The 23362-nt window shown below is 47.1% G+C and overlaps 1 protein-coding gene across 1 annotated transcript in view; it reads left to right on the forward strand.

Moving 5' to 3' along the window:
• LOC132379218 (stereocilin) overlaps positions 1-23362 on the forward strand; it is a 93167-nt gene that overhangs the window by 32149 nt on the left and 37656 nt on the right. Inside the window, exons 11-19 of the mRNA XM_059946928.1 lie at positions 1351-1533; positions 2921-2959; positions 6324-6491; positions 9788-9928; positions 14467-14663; positions 14987-15110; positions 17149-17240; positions 20142-20277; positions 20779-20978. Coding sequence (XP_059802911.1) covers positions 1351-1533; positions 2921-2959; positions 6324-6491; positions 9788-9928; positions 14467-14663; positions 14987-15110; positions 17149-17240; positions 20142-20277; positions 20779-20978 — 1280 coding nt within the window. The remainder of the gene's footprint in view (positions 1-1350; positions 1534-2920; positions 2960-6323; positions 6492-9787; positions 9929-14466; positions 14664-14986; positions 15111-17148; positions 17241-20141; positions 20278-20778; positions 20979-23362) is intronic.

A 23362-nucleotide genomic window follows, 5' to 3' on the forward strand; every position in this document is an offset into this window, starting at 1 on the left:
TAAAGGTGTACAAAATGATGAGGTGTAGATTGAGTGGACAGCCAGAAACCTTTTCCCAGGGCAGAAATGGCTAATATGAGAGGGCATAATTTTAAGGTGATTGTAGGGGGCTATGTAAGAGGTAAGGATTTTGCACAGAGAGGGGTGGGGATGTGGAAGATGCTGCCGGAGATGGTGGTAGAGGCTTTTAAGAAACTCTTAGATATAGAATGGATGATAAAACCGTGGAGGGCTATGCGTGACGGAAGGGCTAGATTGAAGTGAGAGTAGTTAAAAAGTCGGCATGACATGTAGGCCAAAGGACCCATCCTGTGCTGTACTCTAATGTTCTGTGTTCGAAACACTGAAGTTTGAGGACCAAGGCACTTTTGTTGAGCAATGGCACTGAGGAACAAGGGATGGTAAGCACAAACAAGATTGGGTTGGCCCATGTCACGTATTGATGTGAAAACATTGCTCCAAAGGGCTGAATGGCCTCTGTTCCCAAATCCCTCTGCATTATCTCACTAGATTTCATGTTAGCTGTCCGCTCAATGTCTAGTTACTGTGCAGAGAACCTGAGGGTGAGGGAGCGAATTCTCTGCCAGGTATTGGAAAGGCTCAAGTTCATGTTTCATGTCATGCAGATGTATACCACCAAATGCAACAATGTTTCTCTGGACCAGGGTGCATAACACTGTACATCTAGCTCACACACATAAAGTGATGTCACCACAAATAAATTAGCAAATGACAAGGTGCATTTACAGCACAAGTTTAAAAAGTAAACAGTATAACGCTACCGGCGCGTCACGTGATGAGACCTGGGTGGTAGCAGAGAGTTCAGTAGTCTCACGTTCTGGGGAAAGAAACTTTCCCATCCTAACAGTTCTTGTCCTAATGCAACGTTATCTCCTGCCTGAAGGTAGAGGTCAAAGATATTGTTGGACAGACAGGAGAGATCATTGACAACAGAAATGTGTGCAAACCACGTGTGTGTCCTTTCTAAAGGCAGCCACACTGGCTAGATGTTGGAAGTTAATCTCTGGGAGAAAGTGGCAGGGTGGATGCTGGTAGTCACTGTCCCAGGTCAGCCGAGGACTGGTCACAGATGTTGAGTAGGTTCAGGATGATCCATGGAGTTCTGGTTACTGAAACCAGAGAGGGATGTAGGGAGCAGGTGGGAAATCGGATGAGGCAAAGATCTTACTGGGTGGGAGTGTTCTGTGGAGGCGGCTGTGGCCTGAGGCTCCTATTCGACACTTCCCTATGTTGGAGTTTCTGCCTTCATTCTGGGGTGAAGGTCATGGACTCGGAGGAGTGGGTCTGCTGGATGTGTGACCTGTCCCTGCTGTTTTCTCTTGCATTTAGACTGCCCACCTTTTGGTGACCCACCTGCGGGGTCAGAACGTGAGTGTACTAACCCACCAGGACCGGGTAGCCCTGGGTGGGATCCTACCTGTTCTCGGCATGGCTTTTCTTCAAAACCTGTCCGCCCACCAAAGGTTAGCTGTCATCTCCGGACTTGACCCTGCATCAATCACTGCTGCCCAGGTCAGTTCCTTGCTCTGTCCATTGTGTGTGTGTATGTGTGTGTATGTATGTCTGTATTCCACAGTATTCCAGATTGGGGGGGGGGGGTCAGGATTTACAGGGAGAATGCCCCTGATTTTCACCTACTGAGGTCTTGGTGCTTGAGAGAGGAAATGAGGTTCAACATCTCAACTGAAGTGAAGGGAGGTTCGATGGCTCAGCAGTTGGTGCTAATGTTGGAGACCTGGGTTTGATCCTGACATCGGATGCTGTCTATGTGGAGTTTGAACATTCTCCGTCTGACTTGCACTCTAAGCATGTCCAGGTTGGGAGCTTAATTAGTCATCATAAGACATAGGATCAGAATTAGGCCATTCAGCCCATCAAATTTGCTCCACCATTCCTTTATAGTGAATTTATTATCCCTCCCAACTCCATTCTCCTGCCTTCTCCCCGTGACCTTTGACACCCTTACTAATGAAGAACCTGTTAACCTCTGCTTTAAATACACTCAATGACTTGGCTGTCACAGCTGTTGGTGGCAATGAACTCCACACATTGCTCACCTTCCACCTAAAGAAATTCCTCTGCCTAGTGTAGGTGAATTTCAAAAACAACTCTTTTGGTGACCCACCTGTGGAGTCAGAACATGAGTGCACCAACCTATCAGGACTGGGACACCCTCGGTGAGATCCTACCTGTTCTTGATGTGACTTCTGTTCAGAACCTGTCCGCTCACCAAAGGTTAGCCGTCATCTCCGGACTTGACTCCGAGGTGAAATTGACAGGCATGGGTGTGAAATGATATTCTGGAGCAGGAGTGGGATTAATGGCTTTGCTCCTGAGGGGACAGTATGGATCTGACAGGCTAAATGGCTTCTTTCTGTGTAGACATAAGTACAAGACAGATGGCTGATGGCTTAGCACTCCCTCCATTGCTTGCTGACAGATGGCTGGACAATTTGTCTTTGGTCATCTGGGTCATCAGCCACCATTGGAGGTGAGGGACGGTGGTGGGAGGTAAATCCAGACTTCTGGTTCTGTAAAAGCTTTTTGTTAATCACCATGCTAACCTACAAACGGGCTGCACTCTGTAAAGAGGAGGGAAGGTTCTTCAGTTCCAAACAGATCGTCACTATTTTGTGTCTGTGAGTGTGTGTTTGTGCGTGTGTGTGCGGATGTGACACTTCCAGGTGATGAAATAAACCACATTACACCCATCCCATTCCCCATGAGAAAAAGCGCGGGCAGTTGTATCTGCAGCTCTGCCACCTTGTGGAGATGGGAGGAAGGATGGGGAACCCAGTGACCAAGTTCAGCAGACATCAAATTAAACTTGGTGGTGGGTAACGAGGTTAGTGACTCGGTCCTTAATAAGATTATTTTTACTTTTTCAAACTGTTTGTAGGCTGATCAGCTTGTGACGGAGATTATTCAGGATAGTAACGTAAGTATCCAGCTATTCTGATTTTTAAACAGAAAAGCAACATTTCATTCTCATATCTGTTGGGATTGGTGCAGTCCAACAGGGCACTTGATAACCTGGTGTCTCACAGAGGGCAGCTCCTTCTTTACCATCCATTTCACACTCCCAGGGTCAGACAGTGAGTGAGGCTCCTTCACTTCACCATCCCATCATACACTCCCGGGGTCAGATACAGAGTGAAGCTCCCTCTCCACACCGTCACATCACACACTCCCAGGGTCAGACACAGAGTGAATCTCCCTCCACACCGTCCCATCACACACTCCCGGGGTCAGACACAGAGTGAAGCTCCCTCTCCACTCCATCCCATCATACAATCACAGGGTCAAACACAGAGTGTAGCTCCCTCTCTACACCATCACATCACACACTCCCGGGGTCAAACACAGTGAAGCTCCCTCTCCACACCATCCCATCATACACTCCTGGGGTCAAACACAGAGTGAAGCTCCCTCTCTACTCCATCACATCACACACTCCCGGGGTCAGATACAGAGTGAAGCTCTCATCACACAATCCCATAGTCAGGTACAGAGTGAAGCTTAGACAATAGGTGCAGAAGTAGACCATTCGGCCCCTCGAGTCTGCACCGCCATTCTGAGATCATGGCTGATCATTCACTATCAATACCCAGTCCCTGCCTTGTCCCCATATCCCTTGATTCCCCTATCCATCAGATATCTATCTAGCTCCTTCTTGAAAGCATCCAGAGAATTGGCCTCCACCGTCTTCCGAGGCAGTGCATTCCACACCTCCACAACTCTCTGGGAGAAGAAGCTCTTCCTCAACTCTGTTTTAAATAACTGACCTCTTATTCTCAATCCATGCCCTCTGGTACTGGACTCTCCCAAAAGCTGGAACATATTTCCTGCCTCAATCCTATCAAATCCTTTAATTATCTTAAATGTTTCAATCAGATCCCCTCTCAATCTCCTCAATTCCAGTGTGTACAAGCCCAATCTCTCCAATCTCTCTGCGTAAGACAGCCCTGCCATCCCAGGAATCAACCTAGTGAATCTACACTGCACTTCCTCAATTGCCAGAATGTCCTTCCTTAAACCTGGAGACCAAAACTGTACACAATATTACAGGTGTGGTCTCACCAGGGCCCTGTACAAATGCAAAAGGACATCCTTGCTCTTGTACTCAATTCCCCTTGTAATAAAGGCCAACATTCCATTTGCCCTCTTCACTGCCTGTTGCACTTGCTCATTCACCTTCATTGACTGATGAACTAGGACTCCTAGGTCTCTTTGCATTTCTCCCTTGCCTAACTCTACACCGTTCAGACAATACTCTGCCCTCTTGTTCCTGCTTCCAAAGTGGATAACTTCACATTTATTCACATTGAATGACATCTGCCAAGTATCTGCCCACTCACCCAGCCTATCCAAGTCTCCTTGTATTCTCCTAACGACCTCTTCGCATGTCACACTGCCACCCAGTTTAGTATCGTCAGCAAACTTGCTGATATAGTTTTCAATGCCCTCATCTAAATCATTGACATAAATCGTAAAGAGCTGTGGTCCCAATACAGAGCCCTGTGGTACCCCACTAGTCACCTCCAGCCAGTCCGAGAAACACCCATTCACTGCTACCCTTTGCTTTCTATCTGCCAACCAGTTTTCTATCCATGTTGAAACCCTGCCCCCAATGCCATGAGCTCTGATTTTACTCACCAATCTCCTATGTGGCACCTTATCGAATGCCTTCTGAAAATCTAGGTACACAACATCCACTGGCTTACCCTCATCTAACATCCTTGTTACACCCTCAAAAAACTCCAACAGATTAGTCAAGCATGATTTGCCCTTGGTAAATCCATGCTGGCTCGGCCTAATCCTATTACTGCCATCAAGATGTGCCACTATTTCGTCCTTAATAATGGACTCAAGCATTTTCCCCACGACTGACGTTAGGCTAACAGGGCGATAGTTCTCCGTTTTCTCCTTCCCTCCCTTCTTGAAAAGTGGGATAACATTAGCCACTCTCCAATCTTCAGGAACTGATCCTGAATCTAAGGAACATCGGAAAATGATTACCAATGCATCCACAATTTCCTGAGCCACCTCCTTTAGAACCCTCGGATGCAGACCATCCGGACCCGGGGATTTATTAGCCTTCAGTCCTACCAGTCTACTCATCACAGTTTCTTTCCTAATGTCAATCTGTCTCAATTCCTCTGATATCTTATGACCCTGGCCCATCCATACATCTGGGAGATTGCTTGTGTCCTCCCTGGTGAAGACAGATCTAAAGTACGCATTAAATTCTGTTGCCATTTCCCTGTTTCCCATAACAATTTCTCCCAATTCATTCTTCAAGGGGCCAACATTGTTCTTAACTATCTTCTTACTCTTCACATAGCTAAAAAAACTTTTGCTATCCCCTTTTATATTCCTGGCTAGACTGAGCTCATACCTGATTTTTTCTCTCTGTATTGCTTTTTTAGTTAAGATCTGCTGTTCCTTAAAACTTTCCCAATCATCTGTATTCCCACTCATCTTAGCCCTGTCATACTTCTTTTTCTTTAATGCAATACAATCTCTGACTTCCTTTGTCAACCACTGTGGCCCCTTCTCCCTCTTTGAATCCTTCCTTCTCATTGGAATGAACTGCTTCTTTTACACCATCCCATCATACACTCACGGGGTCAAACACAGAGTGAAGCTCTCTCTCCACACCATCCCATCACACACTGCCAAGGTCAGGTACAGAGTGAAGCTCCCATCACGCAATCCCAAGGTCAGACACAGAATGAAGCTCCCATCACACAATCCCATGGTCAGATACAGAGTGAAGCTTCTTTTACACCATCCCATCGAACACTCCAGGGGTCAGATGCAGAACCAAGCTTGCTCTATACTGTCCCGTCACACAATCCTGAGGTCAGACAGAATGAAGCTCACTCTACACCGTCTCATCACATATTTTTGAGGTTAGATATTGAGTGATGCTTTCTCCACACTGTCCCACCACACATGCTAAAAGAGGAATACCACGAGTTAGATACAAAGTTTTGAAGGTAATTGAATGAAACCTGCATTGGTGAATCATCCCTTCATGCATGCTATCTAGCCTGACATTTTTTGATTTTACTTTGACACTCTACTGTTCACTTTAATTCTGAATATTAACAGCAATTCGGGAAGAGACGTAGATAGCAGTCAGGGTGAAGCTGACCTACAAATGTTCAGGAAGGGGTGGAGGATGTAATCTTGAGAACGCACCAGCTTATTGCAAGGGTAAAAGGAGATAGTAGACGTGTCTTTTGATGTTATGTACTGAAAGTTGTGTGATACTTGGACCTTGTTGAACATTCTAGGTGTCCGTGGATGCCCTCTGCCACCTTGGACAACTGCTGCCTGGCTTGAGTCCATCTGCCCTGCAGCGCCTTCCAGCCCGGGTTTTGGCCAGAGCCTGCGCCTGCTTCCACCCTTTCCTGATTCAGCTCTCTTCCGCCCAGAAAGCTGTGATTCTGGACGCTCTCCGGGTAGGACTATCTGCAAACTCATCCCAATAGCACAGGGGGAGGTCAGGGGTCCTGCTTGCCTCATTGATCAAGATGCAAAGTGTTGGTGATTGAGAATCGCCGTCTCTATTCAACAGCCTTGGAGTCGTCCCAGGGCTAACCTCCCTCAGCTGAGTCAGCCTAAATCATCGACACACCCTACTCTGTGTTTGGATCAATACTGTTTGGGGAATTGTGTGATGGGACGGTGTGGAGGGAGCTTCTCTCTGTATCTGACCCTGGGTGTGTGTGATAGGACGGTGTGGAGGGAGCTTCACTCTGTGTCTGACCCCAGGAGTGTGTGATGGGACGGTGTGGAGGGAGCTTCACTCTGTGTCTCACACAGGGAGAGTGTGATGTGATGGTGTGGAGGGAGCTTCACTCTGTGTCTGACATGGGGAGTGTGTGATGGGATGGTGTAGAGGGAGCTTCACTCTGTGTCTGACCCCGGGAGTGTGTGATGGGAAGGTGTGGAGGGAGCTTCACTCTGTGTCTGACCACAGGAATGTGTGATGGGACAGTGTGGTGGGAGTTTCACTCTGTGTCTGACCCCAGGAGTGTGTGATGGGACGGTGTGGAGGGAGCTTCACTCTGTGTCTGACCCCGGGAGTGTGTGATGGGACGGTGTGGAGGGAGATTCACTCTGTGTCTGACCCCGGAAGTGTGTGATGTGACGGTGGAGAGGGAGCTTCACTCTGTGTCTGACCCTGGGAGTGTGTGATGGGACAGTGTGGTGGGAGCTTCACTCTGTGTCTCACACGGGGAGAGTGTGATGTGATGGTGTGGAGGGAGTTTCACTCTGTGTCTGACACGGGGACTGTGTGATGGGATGGTGTGGAGGGAGTTCCACTCTGTGTCTGACCCCGGGAGTGTGTGATGTGATGGTGTGGAGGGAGTTTCACTCTGTGTCTGACATGGGGAGTGTGTGACTGACTCCCTCCATCTCTGGATCTTTTCCTCGTACTCTGTCAAGTGCTGAGTGTCGAAACTCCTCGCACAAAACTGGACCCTCCCATGAACGTTGCACAGAGAGATCCCAGTGTGGTTCCTGAGCCCCCCATTGTGGTCACAAGCATTCTCGCTTTCTCTGTCTGGATCCTCTCTCAGCTGTGGATGTCAATCAAAGGGATAGTTGCCTATAACCTGCACGTCGTGTTATTATGCTGTTACTCTCAATAGAGAGGTGGCACGGCAGCTTAGGGGTTAATTTAACACCATTACTGCACCAATGACCTGGTCTCATTCCTGCCACTGTCTGTAACCCTGTGGGTTTCCTCCCGGTGCTCCAGTTTCCTCCTAGATGTACCGGTTAGTATTTTAATTGGTCACATGGGTGTAATTGGGTCTTTTGGGTCTGGAAGACCTGTTTCCATGCCTTTATATCATCGAACACTGGTGTAACTCTGCAATTGATGGTCCCAAGCCCAGCTAAAAAAGGGTTGGACATGGGGCCAGCAATCCCATCTCATAAAAACACTGCTACAAAGACCTCATTCCTGTGAAAGGAAGGAGACACCAGGGCTACACCTGGGAAAGGCAGGACAGAGCACTCCAGTGAGCTGCTGCCGGCAGCCCGTGCCCCAGTACGAATGATGAGCTGCAGAGGAAGCAGCCATTACGTGCATATCTCTAGCAAAAGATTTGTCCTAACTACAGTTTGCATCCGATCTTTGCCCCACTCATTTCCCCTCTTCTGTATCTGTTTGCTTTCCTGCTCCCCCCCCCCCGACTCCCCCCACTCTTCACTTTTCTCTCTGGCTCTCGTGGGATTTAAAAGCAACAGTCTTTGCACACAGCCCTCACTCAGACACTTCTCAGCTAACGAATGCACCGAGAAAGGGACGTTCTTTGTAGCATGGGACCAAAGGCGTTGGTACAACAGTACTTGACATGGGCACTGAAGGCTCTTGCCTGGTCTTGCCCTGCCTGTCTCAAAGGACCAGAACCATCCATATATTTGCCACCTCCATGGGTATATTGGTTCCTTTAGTTTTGGGGACTTCACTTTTTGGGCTTTTTATTATTTCCTGATTGTAACATTTATAATGTCTCTGCTGCAAATACCGAAATGTTTATGGACAGGCAGAGATAGAGGAGCTGGTCAGAATCTTTTCTCTCCCAAATGGAGGGGCATCTAAGCAAGCATAGGGTGAGTGGAGGGCATTTAAGGGGGATCAGAGGAGTAAATATACTCAGTGGCCACTTTGTTAAGTAAATCTGGTTGAGAATTCTGAACAGTTCTGGGCCCCTCATCTTAGAAGAGATGTGCTGCCATTGGAGAGGGTCCAGAGGAGGCTCACAAGGATGATTCCAGGAATGGAAGGGTAATCATGCGTGGAACATTTGATGGCTTTGGGTCTGTACTCGCTGGAATTTAGAAGGATGGTGGTATGGGGGGGCTGATCTCATTGAAGAGTAGATGTGGAAAGGATGTTTCCTGTGGTGGGAGAATCTAGGACAAGAGGACACAGCCTCAGGATAGATGGGCATCCTTTCAAAACAGAGATGTGGAGAAATCTCTTTAGCCAGAGGGTGGTGAATTTGTGGAATTTGTTACCACAGCTGTGGAGGCCAAGTTGTTGGGTGTATTTAAGGCAGAACTTGATAGGTTTTTGATTGGACACAGCATCGTAGGTTACGGGGAAAAGACCGGGAAGTGGGGCTGAGGAGGGATAAAGGATCAGCCATGTTTGAATGGCGGAGCAGATTCGATGGGCCAAATGGCCTAATTCTACTCTTGTGTCTTATATTCTTAATGCAAGCACCTATTCGGCTAATCATGTGGCAGCAACTCAATGCTTAAAAGCATGCAGACATTGTCAAGTGGCTCAGTTGTTGTTCAAGCCAAACATCAGAATGGGGAAGAAATGTGATCTGAGTGACTTTGAGCGTAGAATGATTGTTGGTGCCAGACAGGGTAGTTTGAGTATCTCAGACAAGTGTGCACCCTCTGCATCTGCAGCATATAGAATATATTAAAAATAAACTTAAGCAGAGCTTGAGAGAGATTAAGTTTCATTTGTCACACTACCATTGTTTAGTGTGGTGAGGGGTGGTTAATGCAATGGCCAGCCTCTGTGCATGATGAGATTGTTCCCCATCTACAGTTATTTCCATAGTATGTGAAAATATTCTCAGGGAAATTGGGGGGAACTTCAGGGATCTGGTAAACAATACAAAGGGAATGAGGTTATAAATTCCACCCACAGGGACATACTTTCCATCTTGCTGGTGACAGGTACGACACCCCAATGATGATACCGTTTGACTCTCTGCAGATGGAAGGCGATGACAGGAGGCAGCTCACCCGGTTTGGCTGTCTGATTCCATTCGTTCCCTTGAAGGACCTGATCTTTGACCCTGAGGACTTTCTGGGAAACGACAGCCTCCTCAGGGAGTGGAAGTGGTCACTGCAGCAGGTGGGTGGGGTTTACACGGTGCTGTGTAGGAACTCTTTGCTTTCGGCTCTCGTCATCCCCACGCTTTGTACTCTGAAACACCAGCTCTCTATCAGTCCCCTAATTAAGGGATTTTGATCCCCCAGCGTATCGTCGGACTGTTGGTCATTGATGCAAATGATCCATTTCACTGTATGTTTCGATGTACGTGTGATGAACCTCAATCTAATTGGCCTGTATTTCTGAATCTAATTACTATAATGAAGACTTTAACAGTCAGATAGGCAAGACGCTCACTCACTGTTTTCGTAACAGCTTCTTCGACTCCACCATCATATTTCTGAATGGAGCATGAACACTACCTCACTATTGTGCTCTTTTTCAACTACTTTATTTTTCATATTCCTTATTGTAAGTTACAAGTTATTTTTAGATATTGAACTGTAAAGCAATAAATTTCATGACCTGTATCATTGGGATCTCTTCTGGGGAAGATACGGCCTGTACAAAAGGGATGGGTTACCCCTGAACCCTAGGCAGACCAATATCCTTGTGGGCAGGTTTACTAGAGTTGTTCAGGAGGGTTTCACAGGGGAATGGGAACTGGAGTGATGGTGCTGAGGATGAGGTTGTTGGTTTGCAGTGAGACTGTCAGCAAAGAGTGGCTAATGATCGGACAAAATTGCAGTCAGCAAGCTGAGTTACAATGTAAAAGGTGAGTAAATAGAGTTCAGCCCGGGGAAGTGTGAGGTGGTTCACTTTGGAAGGACAAACTCCAAGGCAGAGTACAAAGTAAATGGCAGGATACTTGGTAGTGTGGAGGAGCAGAGGGATCTGGGGTTACATGTCCACAGATCCCTGAAAGTTGCCTCACAGGTGGATAGGGTAGTTAAGAAAGCTTATGGGGTGTTAGCTTTGATAAGTTGAGGGATAGAGTTTAAGAGTTGCGAAGTAATGATGCAGCTCCTTAAAACTCTGGTTCGGCCACACTTGGAGTACTGCGTCCAGTTCTGGTCGTCTTACTATAGGAAGGATGTGGAAGCATTGGAAAGGGTACAGAGGAGATTTACCAGGATGCTGCCTGGTTTAGAGAGTATGCATTATCAGAGATGATCAGAGATTAAGAGAGCTAGGGCTTTACTCTTTGGAAAGGAGGAGGTTGAGAGGAGACATGATAGAGGTGTACAAGATATTAAGAGGAATAGACAGAGTGGACAGCCAGCGCCTCTTCCCTAGGGCACCACTGTTCAGTACAAGAGGACATACCTTTAGGGTAAGGGGTGGGAAGTTCAAGGGGGATATTAGAGGAAGGTTTTTCACTGAGAGAGTGGTTGATGTGTGGAATGCACTGCCTGAGTCAATGGTGGAGGCAGATACACTAGTGAAATTTAAGAGACTACTAGACAGGTATGTGGAGGAATTTAAGGTGGGGGGGGGGTTATATGGGAGGCAGGGTTTAAGGGTCGGCACAACATTGTGGGCTGAAGGGCCTGTGCTGTGTTATTCTATGTTATTAAAATGGAGAAGGGTGAATACAGGACTGAAGGTGTGACATTTGAATGCATGCAGTATATGGAATAAGGTAGATGATCTTGTAGCACAGTACAGATTGGCATGTATGATGTAGTGGGTATCAATGAGTCGTGGTTGAAAGATTATAGCTGGGAGGATACATGTTGTATTGATAGGATAGGGAAGAAGGCAGAGGAGGTGGCATGGCTCTGTTGTTAAAAAATGAAATCAAATCATTAGAAAGAGGTGCCATATGGTTGGAAAGTGTTGAATCATTGTGGGGAGAGCTAAGGAACTGCAAAGGTTAAAAGCCCTGATCGGGAGTTATATACTGACTCCCAAGCAGTAGCAAAGGTGGGGTCTACAAATTACAATGGGAGATAGAAAACACATGTCAAAAGGGCAATATTACAATAGTCACGGGGGATTTCAATATGCAGGTAGATTGGGAAAATCAGGCTGGTGCTGGATCGCAAGAAGGGAAATTTCTAGAATGCCTGCGAGGTGGCTTTTTACAGCAGCTCATGGCTAAGCCCACTAGGGGATCTTCTGGATTGGGTGTTGTGCAAGGAATCGGAATTGATGAGAGAGCTTAAGGTAGAGGAGCACTCAGGCGTAAGTGATCATAATGTGATAGAATTCACCCTGCAATTTGAGGAGGAGAAGTTAAAGTCGGATATATTGGTATTACAGTGGAGTAGAGGGAATTACAGAGGCACGCAGGAGGAGTTGGCCAAACTGAATTTGGAAAAGAACACTGACAGGGCTGACAGCAGAACTGGAATGGTCCGAATATCTGGGAGCAATTCTGAAGGCACAGGATATATACATCACAAAGAGGAAAAAGTATTCGGAAGGCAGGATGACACAACCATGGCTGAAAAGAAAAGTCAAAGTCAACATAAAATCTAAAGAGAGGGTGTATAATAGAGCAAAAATAGTGTGAAGTTAGAGGATTGGGAAGCTTTTCAAAACCATCAGAAGGCAACTAAAAAACAGTCATAAAGGTGGAAAAGATGGAATACGAAGGATTCCATTCCCACCCTTGCCCCCGTCTCCCATCCCCACACTGGTCTCCTGCCCCCCTCCTCCATTTCCAACCCCTTTCTCTGCCCAGGAGGGAGGCACTGGTGGAGCTCAGTATACTGGGTTATGTCATCAATACTCTAACCCCACCATTGCTTTTGTTACTACAGCAGAGTTGGATGGGCTGGGAGAGGGGTTTTAGGGATGTTGCCCATGATTGGTCTGTATTTCCGAATCTTATCACTGCATTTAAAAGGCACTCAGACAGGGAAATCATTTAAGACCAGAAGGCGGAGTGGCAGAATTAGGCCAGTCACCCTCTGGAGACCGCTAGTCCATTCGGTCATTGCTGATCTCAGTCCTGCCTTCTTGCTATAACACTCGACAGTCTTACTAATCAGGAACCTATCGTCCTCCGTTTTAAATGTCCCCAATGATTGGGCCTCTTCAGCCGCACATTCACCATCATCTGGCTAAAGCAATTCCTCCTCATCTCTGATCTAAAGAGAAATCCTTGTGTTAAGTGGAATAAGTGCTACACCTGCCCTCACACTTCCTCCCTCACCACCATTCAGGGCCCCAGACAGTCCTTCCAGGTGAGGTGACACTTCACCTGTGAGTCGGCTGGTGTGGTATACTGCGTCCGGTGCTCCCGGTGTGGCTTTTTATATATTGATGAGACCCGACACAGACTGGGAGACCGTTTCTCTGAACACCTACGCTCGGTCTGCCAGAGAAAGCAAGATCTCCCAGTGGCCACACATTTTAATTCCACGTCCCATTCCCATTCTAATATGTCTATCCATGGCTTCCTCTACTGCAAGATGAAGCCACACTCAGGTTGGAGGAACAACACCTTATATACTGGCTGGGTAGCCTCCAACCTGATGGCATGAACATTGACTTCTCTAACTTCCGTTAATGCCCCTCCTCACCCCATCCTTGACATTTTTAGTTTTTCTCCCCCCTTCCTTTTTTTCTCTCTCTCTCTGCCCATCACTCTGCCTGTTCTCTATCTCCCTCTGGTGCTCCCCTTCCTCTTTCTTTCTCCTTAGGCCTCCCGTCCCATGATCCTTGCCCTTCTCCAGCTCTGTATCCCTTTTGCCAATCACCTTTCCAGCTCTCAGCTTCACCCCATCCCCTCTGGTCTTCTATCTTTTCGCATTTTCCCCTCCCCCACCTACTTTCAAATCTCACTATCTTTCCTTTCAGTTAGCCCTGACGAAGGGTCTTGGCCCGAAACGTCGACAGCGCTTCTCCCTATAGATGTTGCCTGGCCTGCTGCGTTCCACCAGCATTTTGTGTGTGTTGCTTGAATTTCCAGCATCTGCAGATTTCCTCGTGTTAGACATCCTTGTGTCCTGAGGCTGTGCCACCTGGCCCGAGACCTTTCTGCTATTGGGGACATCTTTTCCACATCCACTCTATCTAGGCCTTTCAATATGGGCCTAAAGCAAGCAAATAGGATTGATGTAGGCGGACTGTATTGTAACCATGGAGGTGATCATGTTCTGTGCTGGACGAATCTGTCCCTCAGTCCTTTTTCTCTCCTGGAGTCTTGTCACTGGGTGTACATAGAGAGTGTCTGCTGCAATGTCTAAAGCAGTGGAAATATGCATAGGCTGGTTGGAGGAAACCCCTTGTGAGAGCGTATTGTCTCTTCATTATAAAACTTACTCCTTTCTATCTTAGGCCCAGTTTATTTTCAAGAAACTTCGGGATGTGTCCAACGTAACAACCAGTTCCCTTCTGTGAGTATAAATGAAAGTGCATTGGTGGGGAGGGATTACAAACATTTGGGGTTACTGATGGCATGAACATTGATTTTTTTCCTTCTGGTAATTTTTTTCTCTCCCCGATCTCTCTCTTCTGTTCCCTCCTCTGGCCTCTTACCTCTTCTCCTCACCTACCTATCACCTCCCCTGCTGCCTCTGCTTCTTCCCTTTCTCCCATGGTCCGCAGTCCGCTCCCGTCAGATTCCTTCTTCTCCAGTCTTTCCTTTCCCACCCACCCCCTCCTAGCTTGTTGTCCTACCCCACCCTCACCTTTTTATTCTGGCACCTTTCCCCTTCTTTTCCAGTCCTGATGAAGAGTCGTGGCCCAAAATGTCTTCTGTTTATTCATCTCCAATGACACTGGCTTGCTGTGTTCCTCCAGCATTTTGTGTGTGTTGCTCTGGATTTCCAGCATCTGCAGACTCTCTTGTTGATGATTTCAGGTTACTACGCTTTTCCACTGGGTGGGTTTTGTGGGATGGGGTGCGTGGTGCTGGGGAGAAGTTGCAGTTTGTTCTAGCAGGGACCTGGCTCTGTTACAATCACGGGAACTGGGGAGACCTCAGCTGGATCTTGGTTGAAGGTTTGATTGGGCAGAAAACACCTGACAGTGCACATTCCAAAGTAATTTTATTTCTCAAAGTGGAAGTGTGCCACCTAAGTCTGGATAGCTTGAAGGGGCAAGTCTCATTTCATGCAGTTGTTGGCTGTGCTGGGTGCCCATTGTTAACTGGTTCTGTGAGTTAACACTGTTTTCCTCCACCAGGTCTTTGGGGAATGTGGCCAGAGGGGCAGATTGTGAAGCTCTCCGGCAGCAAGCCGCAGATTCCGAATTCTTGGCCGCAGTTGTGCTTCTCAGTCAGCTACACGGTGGAATCAGGCAGTCTCTGGTACAGTTAAAGACCTGAACATAACCAATTGCTTCACCCCGTGTTGTGTAAACAATGAGCCCATTGGCAGTCTCTGGTACAGTTAAAGACCTGAACATAACCAATCGCTTCACCCCGTGTTGTGTAAACAATGAGCCCATTGGTTCAGCAGCTTAGACCAGCCAATAGGCAAACGGGAGTCCAAACAATGTCAGAGTGCTAATTCTGAATCAGCCCATCGGTCTCACTGGTGTTCACGGCAGTCAGATTACCTTAATCTCTATTGCTATAAAGTTAAGCTTATTGTCTTCTGGGACTAGGCAGAAAAATGGTTCGGCACAGCCAAGAAGGGCCAAAGGGCCTTTTTCTGTGCTGTGATGTCCTATGGTTCCCAGGTAGTGAACCTGTTACTGTTACGCACTGTTAGTGTTGTGACCGGCATGGTAACATAACGTTTGGCAGAATGCGCCAGTGATCGAGGTTCAATTTTGCCTGTATATTCTCCCCGTCACCACTTGGGTTTCCTCCCACCTCCCAAAGGCATACAGGTCAGTGTTAATTAGTGGGTGTAATTGGGTAGAGTGGGTTCGTTGGATTGGAAGGTTACTGTGTTGATGAATCAGGGGTTGTGTTGGGGCCTGACCTAATCCCTCCCTGAGAGGCATTAGTAACCACAAGAACAGACATTCTGTGTTCACAAATAGGGAGAATAAAGATCAGCTTTATCTGTTGCACGTTCAGTGAAACGCACCATTTTGGGTCATTTGGAGGATGTGCTGGGCTCAGCCCACAAGACTCACCAGGCATCCAGTGTCGATATAACGTGCCCACAGCTCACTACCTGTGATCTTTGTCTTTGGAATGGATTAGGAAACCGGAACACCCAGAGGAACATCACACAGCCACGAGAAGAATCTGCAAACTTCTCACAGTCAGCAGTGAGAATCAAGCCCTGCTTGTTCATTATCAGTCTTGAGACTAAATAAGGAAGGTTGGTGACTGGGAGGCGCCAATGCAGAGCTGTTGGCCAAGGAAGCAGAGTATTAGCAAAATCATCTGGAGAAAAAAGAATGACAGTTTATATAGCCCTTTCTGTATCCTTTAAAACAAATCCCAAGATGGTTTACAACCACTTAATAGATTTAGAGAAGTTCTCTCAAACATAGGAAATACAATAGACTATCTTTGGATAACCGGTCCCATGTCTGATAATGAGTAAATCATCTGGTTCTGTCAGGTTGTTTGAGAGTTAAATATTACCCCAGGCATTGAACAGCCATCTCCTCTTAAAAACAACTTCTTAGGAACAGTTACATTCACCTGACAGAGCAGGTAGACCATCATTTAATGATCCACAGTGCAGTGCCCCGCTGGCACCACACCCAGGCTGCCGAAACTCTGGAGTAAATCCAGAACTTGTTGCATCGGAGACATGAGAAGGAACCCTGGGGCAGAGAGAAAACGCTTGTTATCCAGTAGAAATGACGAATAAGCATGCTTCTCATTCAATTAAAAAGCTGGAGGTACGCTTCATGTTAGCCAGCATCGAGGGAGGGGAGTCAACCCTTCATCAGATCTGAGCCTCGACCCGAAATGTTGACTGTTTATTCCTCTCCATTGACGCTGTCTGACCTGCTGCGTTCCTCCAGCATTTTGTGAGTGTTGCTCAAGATTTCCAGCGGCTCAAGGATCAACTTTGTTTGCTGTATGCATTTACATGTATTAGGAATTTGCCGTGGTAAATTGGCACGACATACAACGATATTAATCGATTACAGGTTTACATAAGATATAAAGTAGAGGTTAAAGTAAAGGTTGATTTGAAATAAAATAAATACCAGCATGTATTTACCGTCATTATGAGAAGTGATTTAAAGTGTCTGTTGTGCGTTGAAGGGGGTGGGGGGGTAATAGAGGGGTGTGTGGGGAGGGGGTCTGCAGTTTCTCATCCCGATCACTGAGTGCTGGGGCCAGTGTGTCTCTCTGTCCTCTCCTTTCCTGCCTACCCCTCTCCCCTCTACTCTCTGTGTAACCAGACATCCTGCTCCCTCTGTTACAGCACAAGTGCATTATCAGGGAACTCAGACGGTGGCCCAGAAGATTCCAGAACAACGTCCTGCTGATGGGCCCAGAGGTCGTGGCTGAATTACCGTGAGTTTCTGCATTGTTTACCACCCTGTCTCCTCCACAGTCTGTCACATCACCTCTGACGGGCCTCCCTACCCCTGGTGTGGGCTCCAGAGTACCTCGTTCTCCTTTAAATTCATTCTGTTAGTGCGACGGCGCCAACTTCTATTGTCCATCTTTAGGTGAACAACGTTGGTCATCTGGAATCACACACAGACCATTTGGGGTAAAGACAGCCGACTTTCTCCAAAGGACGTCCATGACCCAGGTGGTCTTTAACAATCTAGAGCAGCGCACACAAAGTGCTGGAGGAACTCGGCAAGTCAGGCAGCATTTGTGAAGAGGAATAAACAGTCGACCTTCTGAAGAGTCTTGGCCTAAAATGTCAACTGTTTTTTCACTTCCATCGATGCTGCCTGACCTGCTGAGCTCCTCCAGCATTGTGTGTGCATTGCTCTGGGTTTCCAGCGCCTGCAGAATCTCTCGTGTTTATTGCCAGTCCTTCGTACTCCGTCACTTTCGTTTCAAGGATCAACTTTATTCACCGTACACATTTACATAGATTAGGAATTTACAGTGACATGCAACAAAAAACAACATTCAGCCGTAATACAGAATTACATAAAAATAAAGTTGGAGATTAAAGCAAGGATTTAGATAAAATGTTGTTAAATACGTAAATACCAGCATGCACTTACAATGTAAACAGCATTATAAAAATGGTTTGGAAGTGTTTTCAGTGCAATGCAATGATGTGGGAGGGTGTGGGGGTGTTAACTAGAATGGTTGATCAGATAACTGCCTGGGGGAAGAAGCTTTTAAAATGGCATGACGTTTATTTTTGTTTTAATATCCCTATAGTGTTTTCCAGAAAGGAGCTTTTGGAAAATGCAGTTTGCAGGGTGGGTAGTGTCCACAAAGGTTTTCCTGCCCGCTTCTTTATCCTGGACACACATACTGCGGTGATTGTAGACTGCAGCCAATGAGCTTTTGCTGATCAGATAGTCCACTGTCGTTTCCCACCCTCACTGGTAGTGCTGCCTTTGTGTGTACCCTTTCCCCTTTACTGTCCACCTCCGTGTGATGACCTTGGTCATTGTGACTCAGCCGACATCAATAGCCCGTTGTGAAGTGTCTCAGCAGTCGTCCCGTGCAAATTTGCTGTTGAATTTCATCAGCCCCCGTGGCCTGTAGAACTGCCGGGGCCATTTACGCAAACCCTTTGGCAGTGTTTCTGGATCGGCCAGCTTGTGTTTAATTGTTGAGCCTGGATTGTGCTCCTTCAGTTTCACACACTTTTCCACACCCCCACCCTTGTATTCACCCTCTCTCAACACCCATGTCTTTATGAAGCGATTACCTCCCAGGAAGCAGGAATAATAACAAAAACACTAAATGCTGGACAGGCCAGGCTGCAGTTTTTGTGGTGAGAGTCAGGCTGGGAGCTTCTGTCAAAATTTACACAAGAAAACACTCCTTGGACACCTGAGTGTGAAAACAGTGCAATTGTGTAGCACCTGGAGGTGCTCGAAAGTGCTGTGCTGTGACAGAGTTGTCACCATTCAGAATCAGATTTATTATCACTGACTTGTATGACGTGAATTCTTTTGGTTTGTAGTGGCAGTACAGCGCAAAAACATAAACCTATTACAAATGGCAAAAGCTGCCATAATGAAGAGTTGTTCAAGAACTATTCAGAAATCTGGTGGAGGGGGCAAAACTGTTCCTAAATTGCTGAGTGTGAGTCTTCTGGCTCCTGTACCTCTTCCCTGATGTAGTAACGAGAAGAGGGTTGTCCTGGATGGTGAGGGTCCTGCCTTCTTGAAACATGGCCTGTTGAAGATGTCCCCAGTGATTGGGAGGATGACGTAGGAAAACCAGCAGGCACCCTGTGAACAGCAGTGCAGGAATGAATGGGTAACACTTTAGTTATGTGATTGAGACCAGAACTCTGAGGAGGACCTCCCTGCTTTCCTGGAAGTTAAATCCATAGGGTCTTTTCAGCCCTCTTATCATCACTGCCATCAGGAAGGAGGTACAGCAGCCTGAAGACACACAATTAATATTTTAGGGACAGTGTCCACCCTTTGCTATCAGATTCCCGAATAGCCTACGCACACTACCTCAACGTTTCCAGTAAGCTGGAGGCGTGCTAGTGGCTTCTACGAGGCCAGCCGAAGATGTTGGAACTGGATGGTGCGGATGGTGTTGCTGTCTGTAACAGAATCAGTGCATGAAGGTGGTGTACAGTAACAGTGAATGACCGTCATGGTCACTTGTGATCGCAAAATCCTGTTGGGCATCGTTGATGTGGAATGCTGCAAATATGATTTGCTGATTTATTGGTGGGTGGCAGGGGAGCTGTGTGACCTCGGTCATAGGGAGGACTAAGCCTCGAGCTCGTGGTGGCGCCCAGGAGAGCAGCGTTGGAGACCGTACACTCCACTGGAGTGCCGGGGACAGTGTGGCGCACCGTCCAAATTAGAGTCAACGATCCGCTTTCCCCCCCCACCAGTGTTCACTTGGCAGAAAACAAGCCGTATTGTGTCCAAATGCAAACTGCTGCATTATTTACTGACTCAGGGTCTTGGACTATATATTTTTGTGCGACTGCATTTTACTGCTGTCCTGTGTGTGCTATATGTGCTTTGTGCTGTGTCTGACTGCAGGTTTTATTTTGTATCTTGGCCCTGAAGGAGCACTGTTTTGTCTGGCTGGAATTCAAGGATGGTTGGATGTCAGTTAAACTTGAACTTGAAGATTTTGGCTCTCGTGTTGCACTATTTATTTACTTTTTATTTATTCTTATTGTAATTAACAGTAATTTTCTGTATTGCATTGTACTGCTGCTACAAAGTAACAAATTTCACAACGTATGTCAGTGATATTACACCTAATTCTGATTCTCTTTCTTTGTGCTTTCAGTCTGAAGATCCTGAACAGTCTTCCCAATGATTCAGTGAGGACCATCCTACGTCAATTGACAAGACACCCCTTGCATTTGCTGGACCTGCTGCCCCACAAACGCAGTTACTTGGCAGAGAGAGCCCTCCATCTCCTGGTAGGTTTCTCACCACCCTAAGCTGATTCACCCCTTTATTCCCCTTCTCCACCCTCTCCTCACCTGAGGGGGTAAATTTTAAAAGGAACCTAGGGACAACTTTATTACTCATAGGGTAATGGGAACGTGGAAAGAGTTGGGTACAACTACAAAGCTGAAAAATCATTTGGGTATGTTCATGGATGGGGAGGGGTTAGTGGGATGTGGGCCAAATGCAGGCGAATGGGACTGGCTCAGGTAGACAACTTGGATAGCATGGACAAGTTGGGCTGAAGGGCCTGTATGACTCGATGCATGTCATCTGCTGTTTGTTACGTTCTTGTTATGAGAGTGTTTGCGTGCCGTGTGTGTGTTCTGTGTCAAGTGGGTGAAACCAGTGTGTGCGTGAACAGAGTCTGTGTACAGAAAATGTCCGTGGGCTGTGTTGGGCCTGGGTTTAACCTATCTACTACAGCTGAGAACTTGAACTGTTGATGAAGTTGACTGTGTTCTTGTTGACAGGGAGTTGGAGCTGAGGATGAAATTTCCGGAGAGGTTCTGGACAGCCTGGGACCTCTTGTCATCTTCATTGAAGAAGAGAAGGTCAAACACATCGACCGGCCGGACCTGCTACTTCGCCTGGATGAGGTCAAAAGTTACTGCATCCCTGAGCAAAATAGGAAGTCATTTGGTTGGCTGTTGACCAAACAGGATGTGCTGGGGTAGGCTTACGAGCAAGGTGTGAACACCTCCTCCCCACCCACCACCTCCCTGTCCCAATCCATTGCATCCGACGGACACAGATGCTGGAAATCTGGATCAACACGTACACATTCTTCATTCCATGGAGTACTGTCTTCTCCAATCAGATTTCTCCTTCCTCAGCCCTTTGCCTTCCCCACCAATCAGCTTCCACATTCCCACTTTATTCTCTTCTCCCTCTCCCACACCCACCTCCCTTCTCTTTGTTGTGTGTGTGTGTGTGTGTGTAGTTTTTCAATGATTCCATTCCATTTCTCTGTTCCACTGTGAATGCAGACAAGTTAAATCTCAAGGTTGTATAAGACAACATACTGTATATTTTGGCAATTAATTGCAGTGGGACCCTCTGCAATTTGCCTGTGGCCACAATAGGTTTATGGCAGAAACAATCTCAATGGCTCCTCATGTGGCCTTAGATCACCTGGACAATACAAACTCCTGACAGGATGCTGTTCGATGACTATAGCTTACTGTTCAACACCATTATTCCCACAGTCCTGATTGAAAAGCTGCAGAATCTGGGCCTCTGTACCTTCCTCTGCAATCGGATCCTCGATTTTCTAACCAGAAGACCACAAGCTCTGTGGATTGATGATAATATCTCCTTCTTGCTGACGATCAACACCAACGCACCTCAGGGGTGTGTGTTTAGCCTGCTGCTCTACTCTCTGTACACTCATGGTTGTGTGGCTAGGCACAGCTCAAATGCCATCTATGTTTGCTGATGATACAACCATTGTTGGTAGAATCTTAGATGGAGACAAGAGAGCATGCAGGAGCGGGATATACCAGCTGGTAGAGTGGTGTCACAGCAACAACCTGGCACTCAGCGTCAGCAAGATGAAAGAGCTGATTGTGGACTTCAGGAAGGGTAAGACAAGGAAACACAAACCAGAGGTGGAGAGAGCGAGTGATTTCAAGATCTCTGAGGATCTAACCTGGTCCCAAAATATCAATACAGTTATAAAGAAGGAAAGACGGTGGCTATATTTCATTAGGAATTTGAAGAGGTTTGGTTTGTCACCCAAAACACTTGAAAACCTCTATAGATTTATGATAGAGCGCATTCTGACAGGATGCATCACTGTCTGGGATGGGGTGGGGTGGGGTGAGCATTCTGACAGGCTGCATTACAGTCTGGGATGGGGTGGGGTGGGGTGAGCATTCTGACAGGCTGCATTACTGTCTGGGATGGGGTGGGGGTGGGGTGAGCATTCTGACAGGCTGCATTACTGTCTGGGATGGGGTGGGGGTGGGGTGAGCATTCTGACAGGCTGCATCACTGTCTGGGATGGGGTGGGGGTGGGGTGAGCATTCTGACAGGCTGCATCACTGTCTGGGATGGGGTGGGGTGGGGTGAGCATTCTGACAGGCTGCATCACTGTCTGGGACGGGCTGGGGGTGGGGTGAGCATTCTGACAGGCTGCATCACTGTCTGGGATGGGGTGGGGGTGGGGTGAGCATTCTGACAGGCTGCATCACTGTCTGGGATGGGGTGGGGTGGGGGTGGGGTGAGCATTCTGACAGGCTGCATCACTGTCTGGGGTGGGGTGGGGTGAGCATTCTGACAGGCTGCATCACTGTCTGGGATGGGGTGGGGTGGGGTGAGCATTCTGACAGGCTGCATTACTGTCTGGGATGGGGTGGGGGTGGGGTGAGCATTCTGACAGGCTGCATCACTGTCTGGGATGGGGTGGGGGTGGGGTGCCACTGCACAGGACTGAAAGAAGCAACAGGAAGTTGTAAAATTAATCATCTCCATCTTGGATACTAGCCTCCGTAGTATCCAAGATATCTTCAAGCAGCGATACCTCAGGAAGGCGGCATCTATTACTGAGGACCTCAATCACCCTTTTCTCACTGTTACCATCAGGAAGGAGGTACAGAAGACTGAAGGCACACACTCAGTGATTCAGGAACAGCTTCTTCCCCTCTGCCATCCAATTCCTAAATGGACATTGAACCCTTGGACACTACCTCACTTTTTTCGATATAATATTTCTGTTTTTGCACTATTTTTAATTTAACTATTTAATGTACATATACTCACTGTAACTGGTTTATCTTTCTATACTATCATGTATTGCATTGAACTGCTGCTGCTAAGTTAACAAATTTCACCACACATGCGGGTGATAATAAACCTGATTCTGATTCTAAATTTAGTTTTGAGCTTTGAACTCTGCCTCACCTGCATTCACCTGTTTGTACTCCTCTCTTTCCCTGATCATTTTATTTCTGGTCTCTGCCTCTTTCCTTTCAAGATTAAAGATTGTTTAATGCCGTTTCTTGTACACAAGTGTAGAGGGGAACAAAATAATGGATCCAGTGCTGCACACAAAAA

This window comes from Hypanus sabinus, chromosome 21 (assembly GCF_030144855.1).
Source record: "Hypanus sabinus isolate sHypSab1 chromosome 21, sHypSab1.hap1, whole genome shotgun sequence".
Classification (NCBI taxonomy): domain Eukaryota; kingdom Metazoa; phylum Chordata; class Chondrichthyes; order Myliobatiformes; family Dasyatidae; genus Hypanus; species Hypanus sabinus.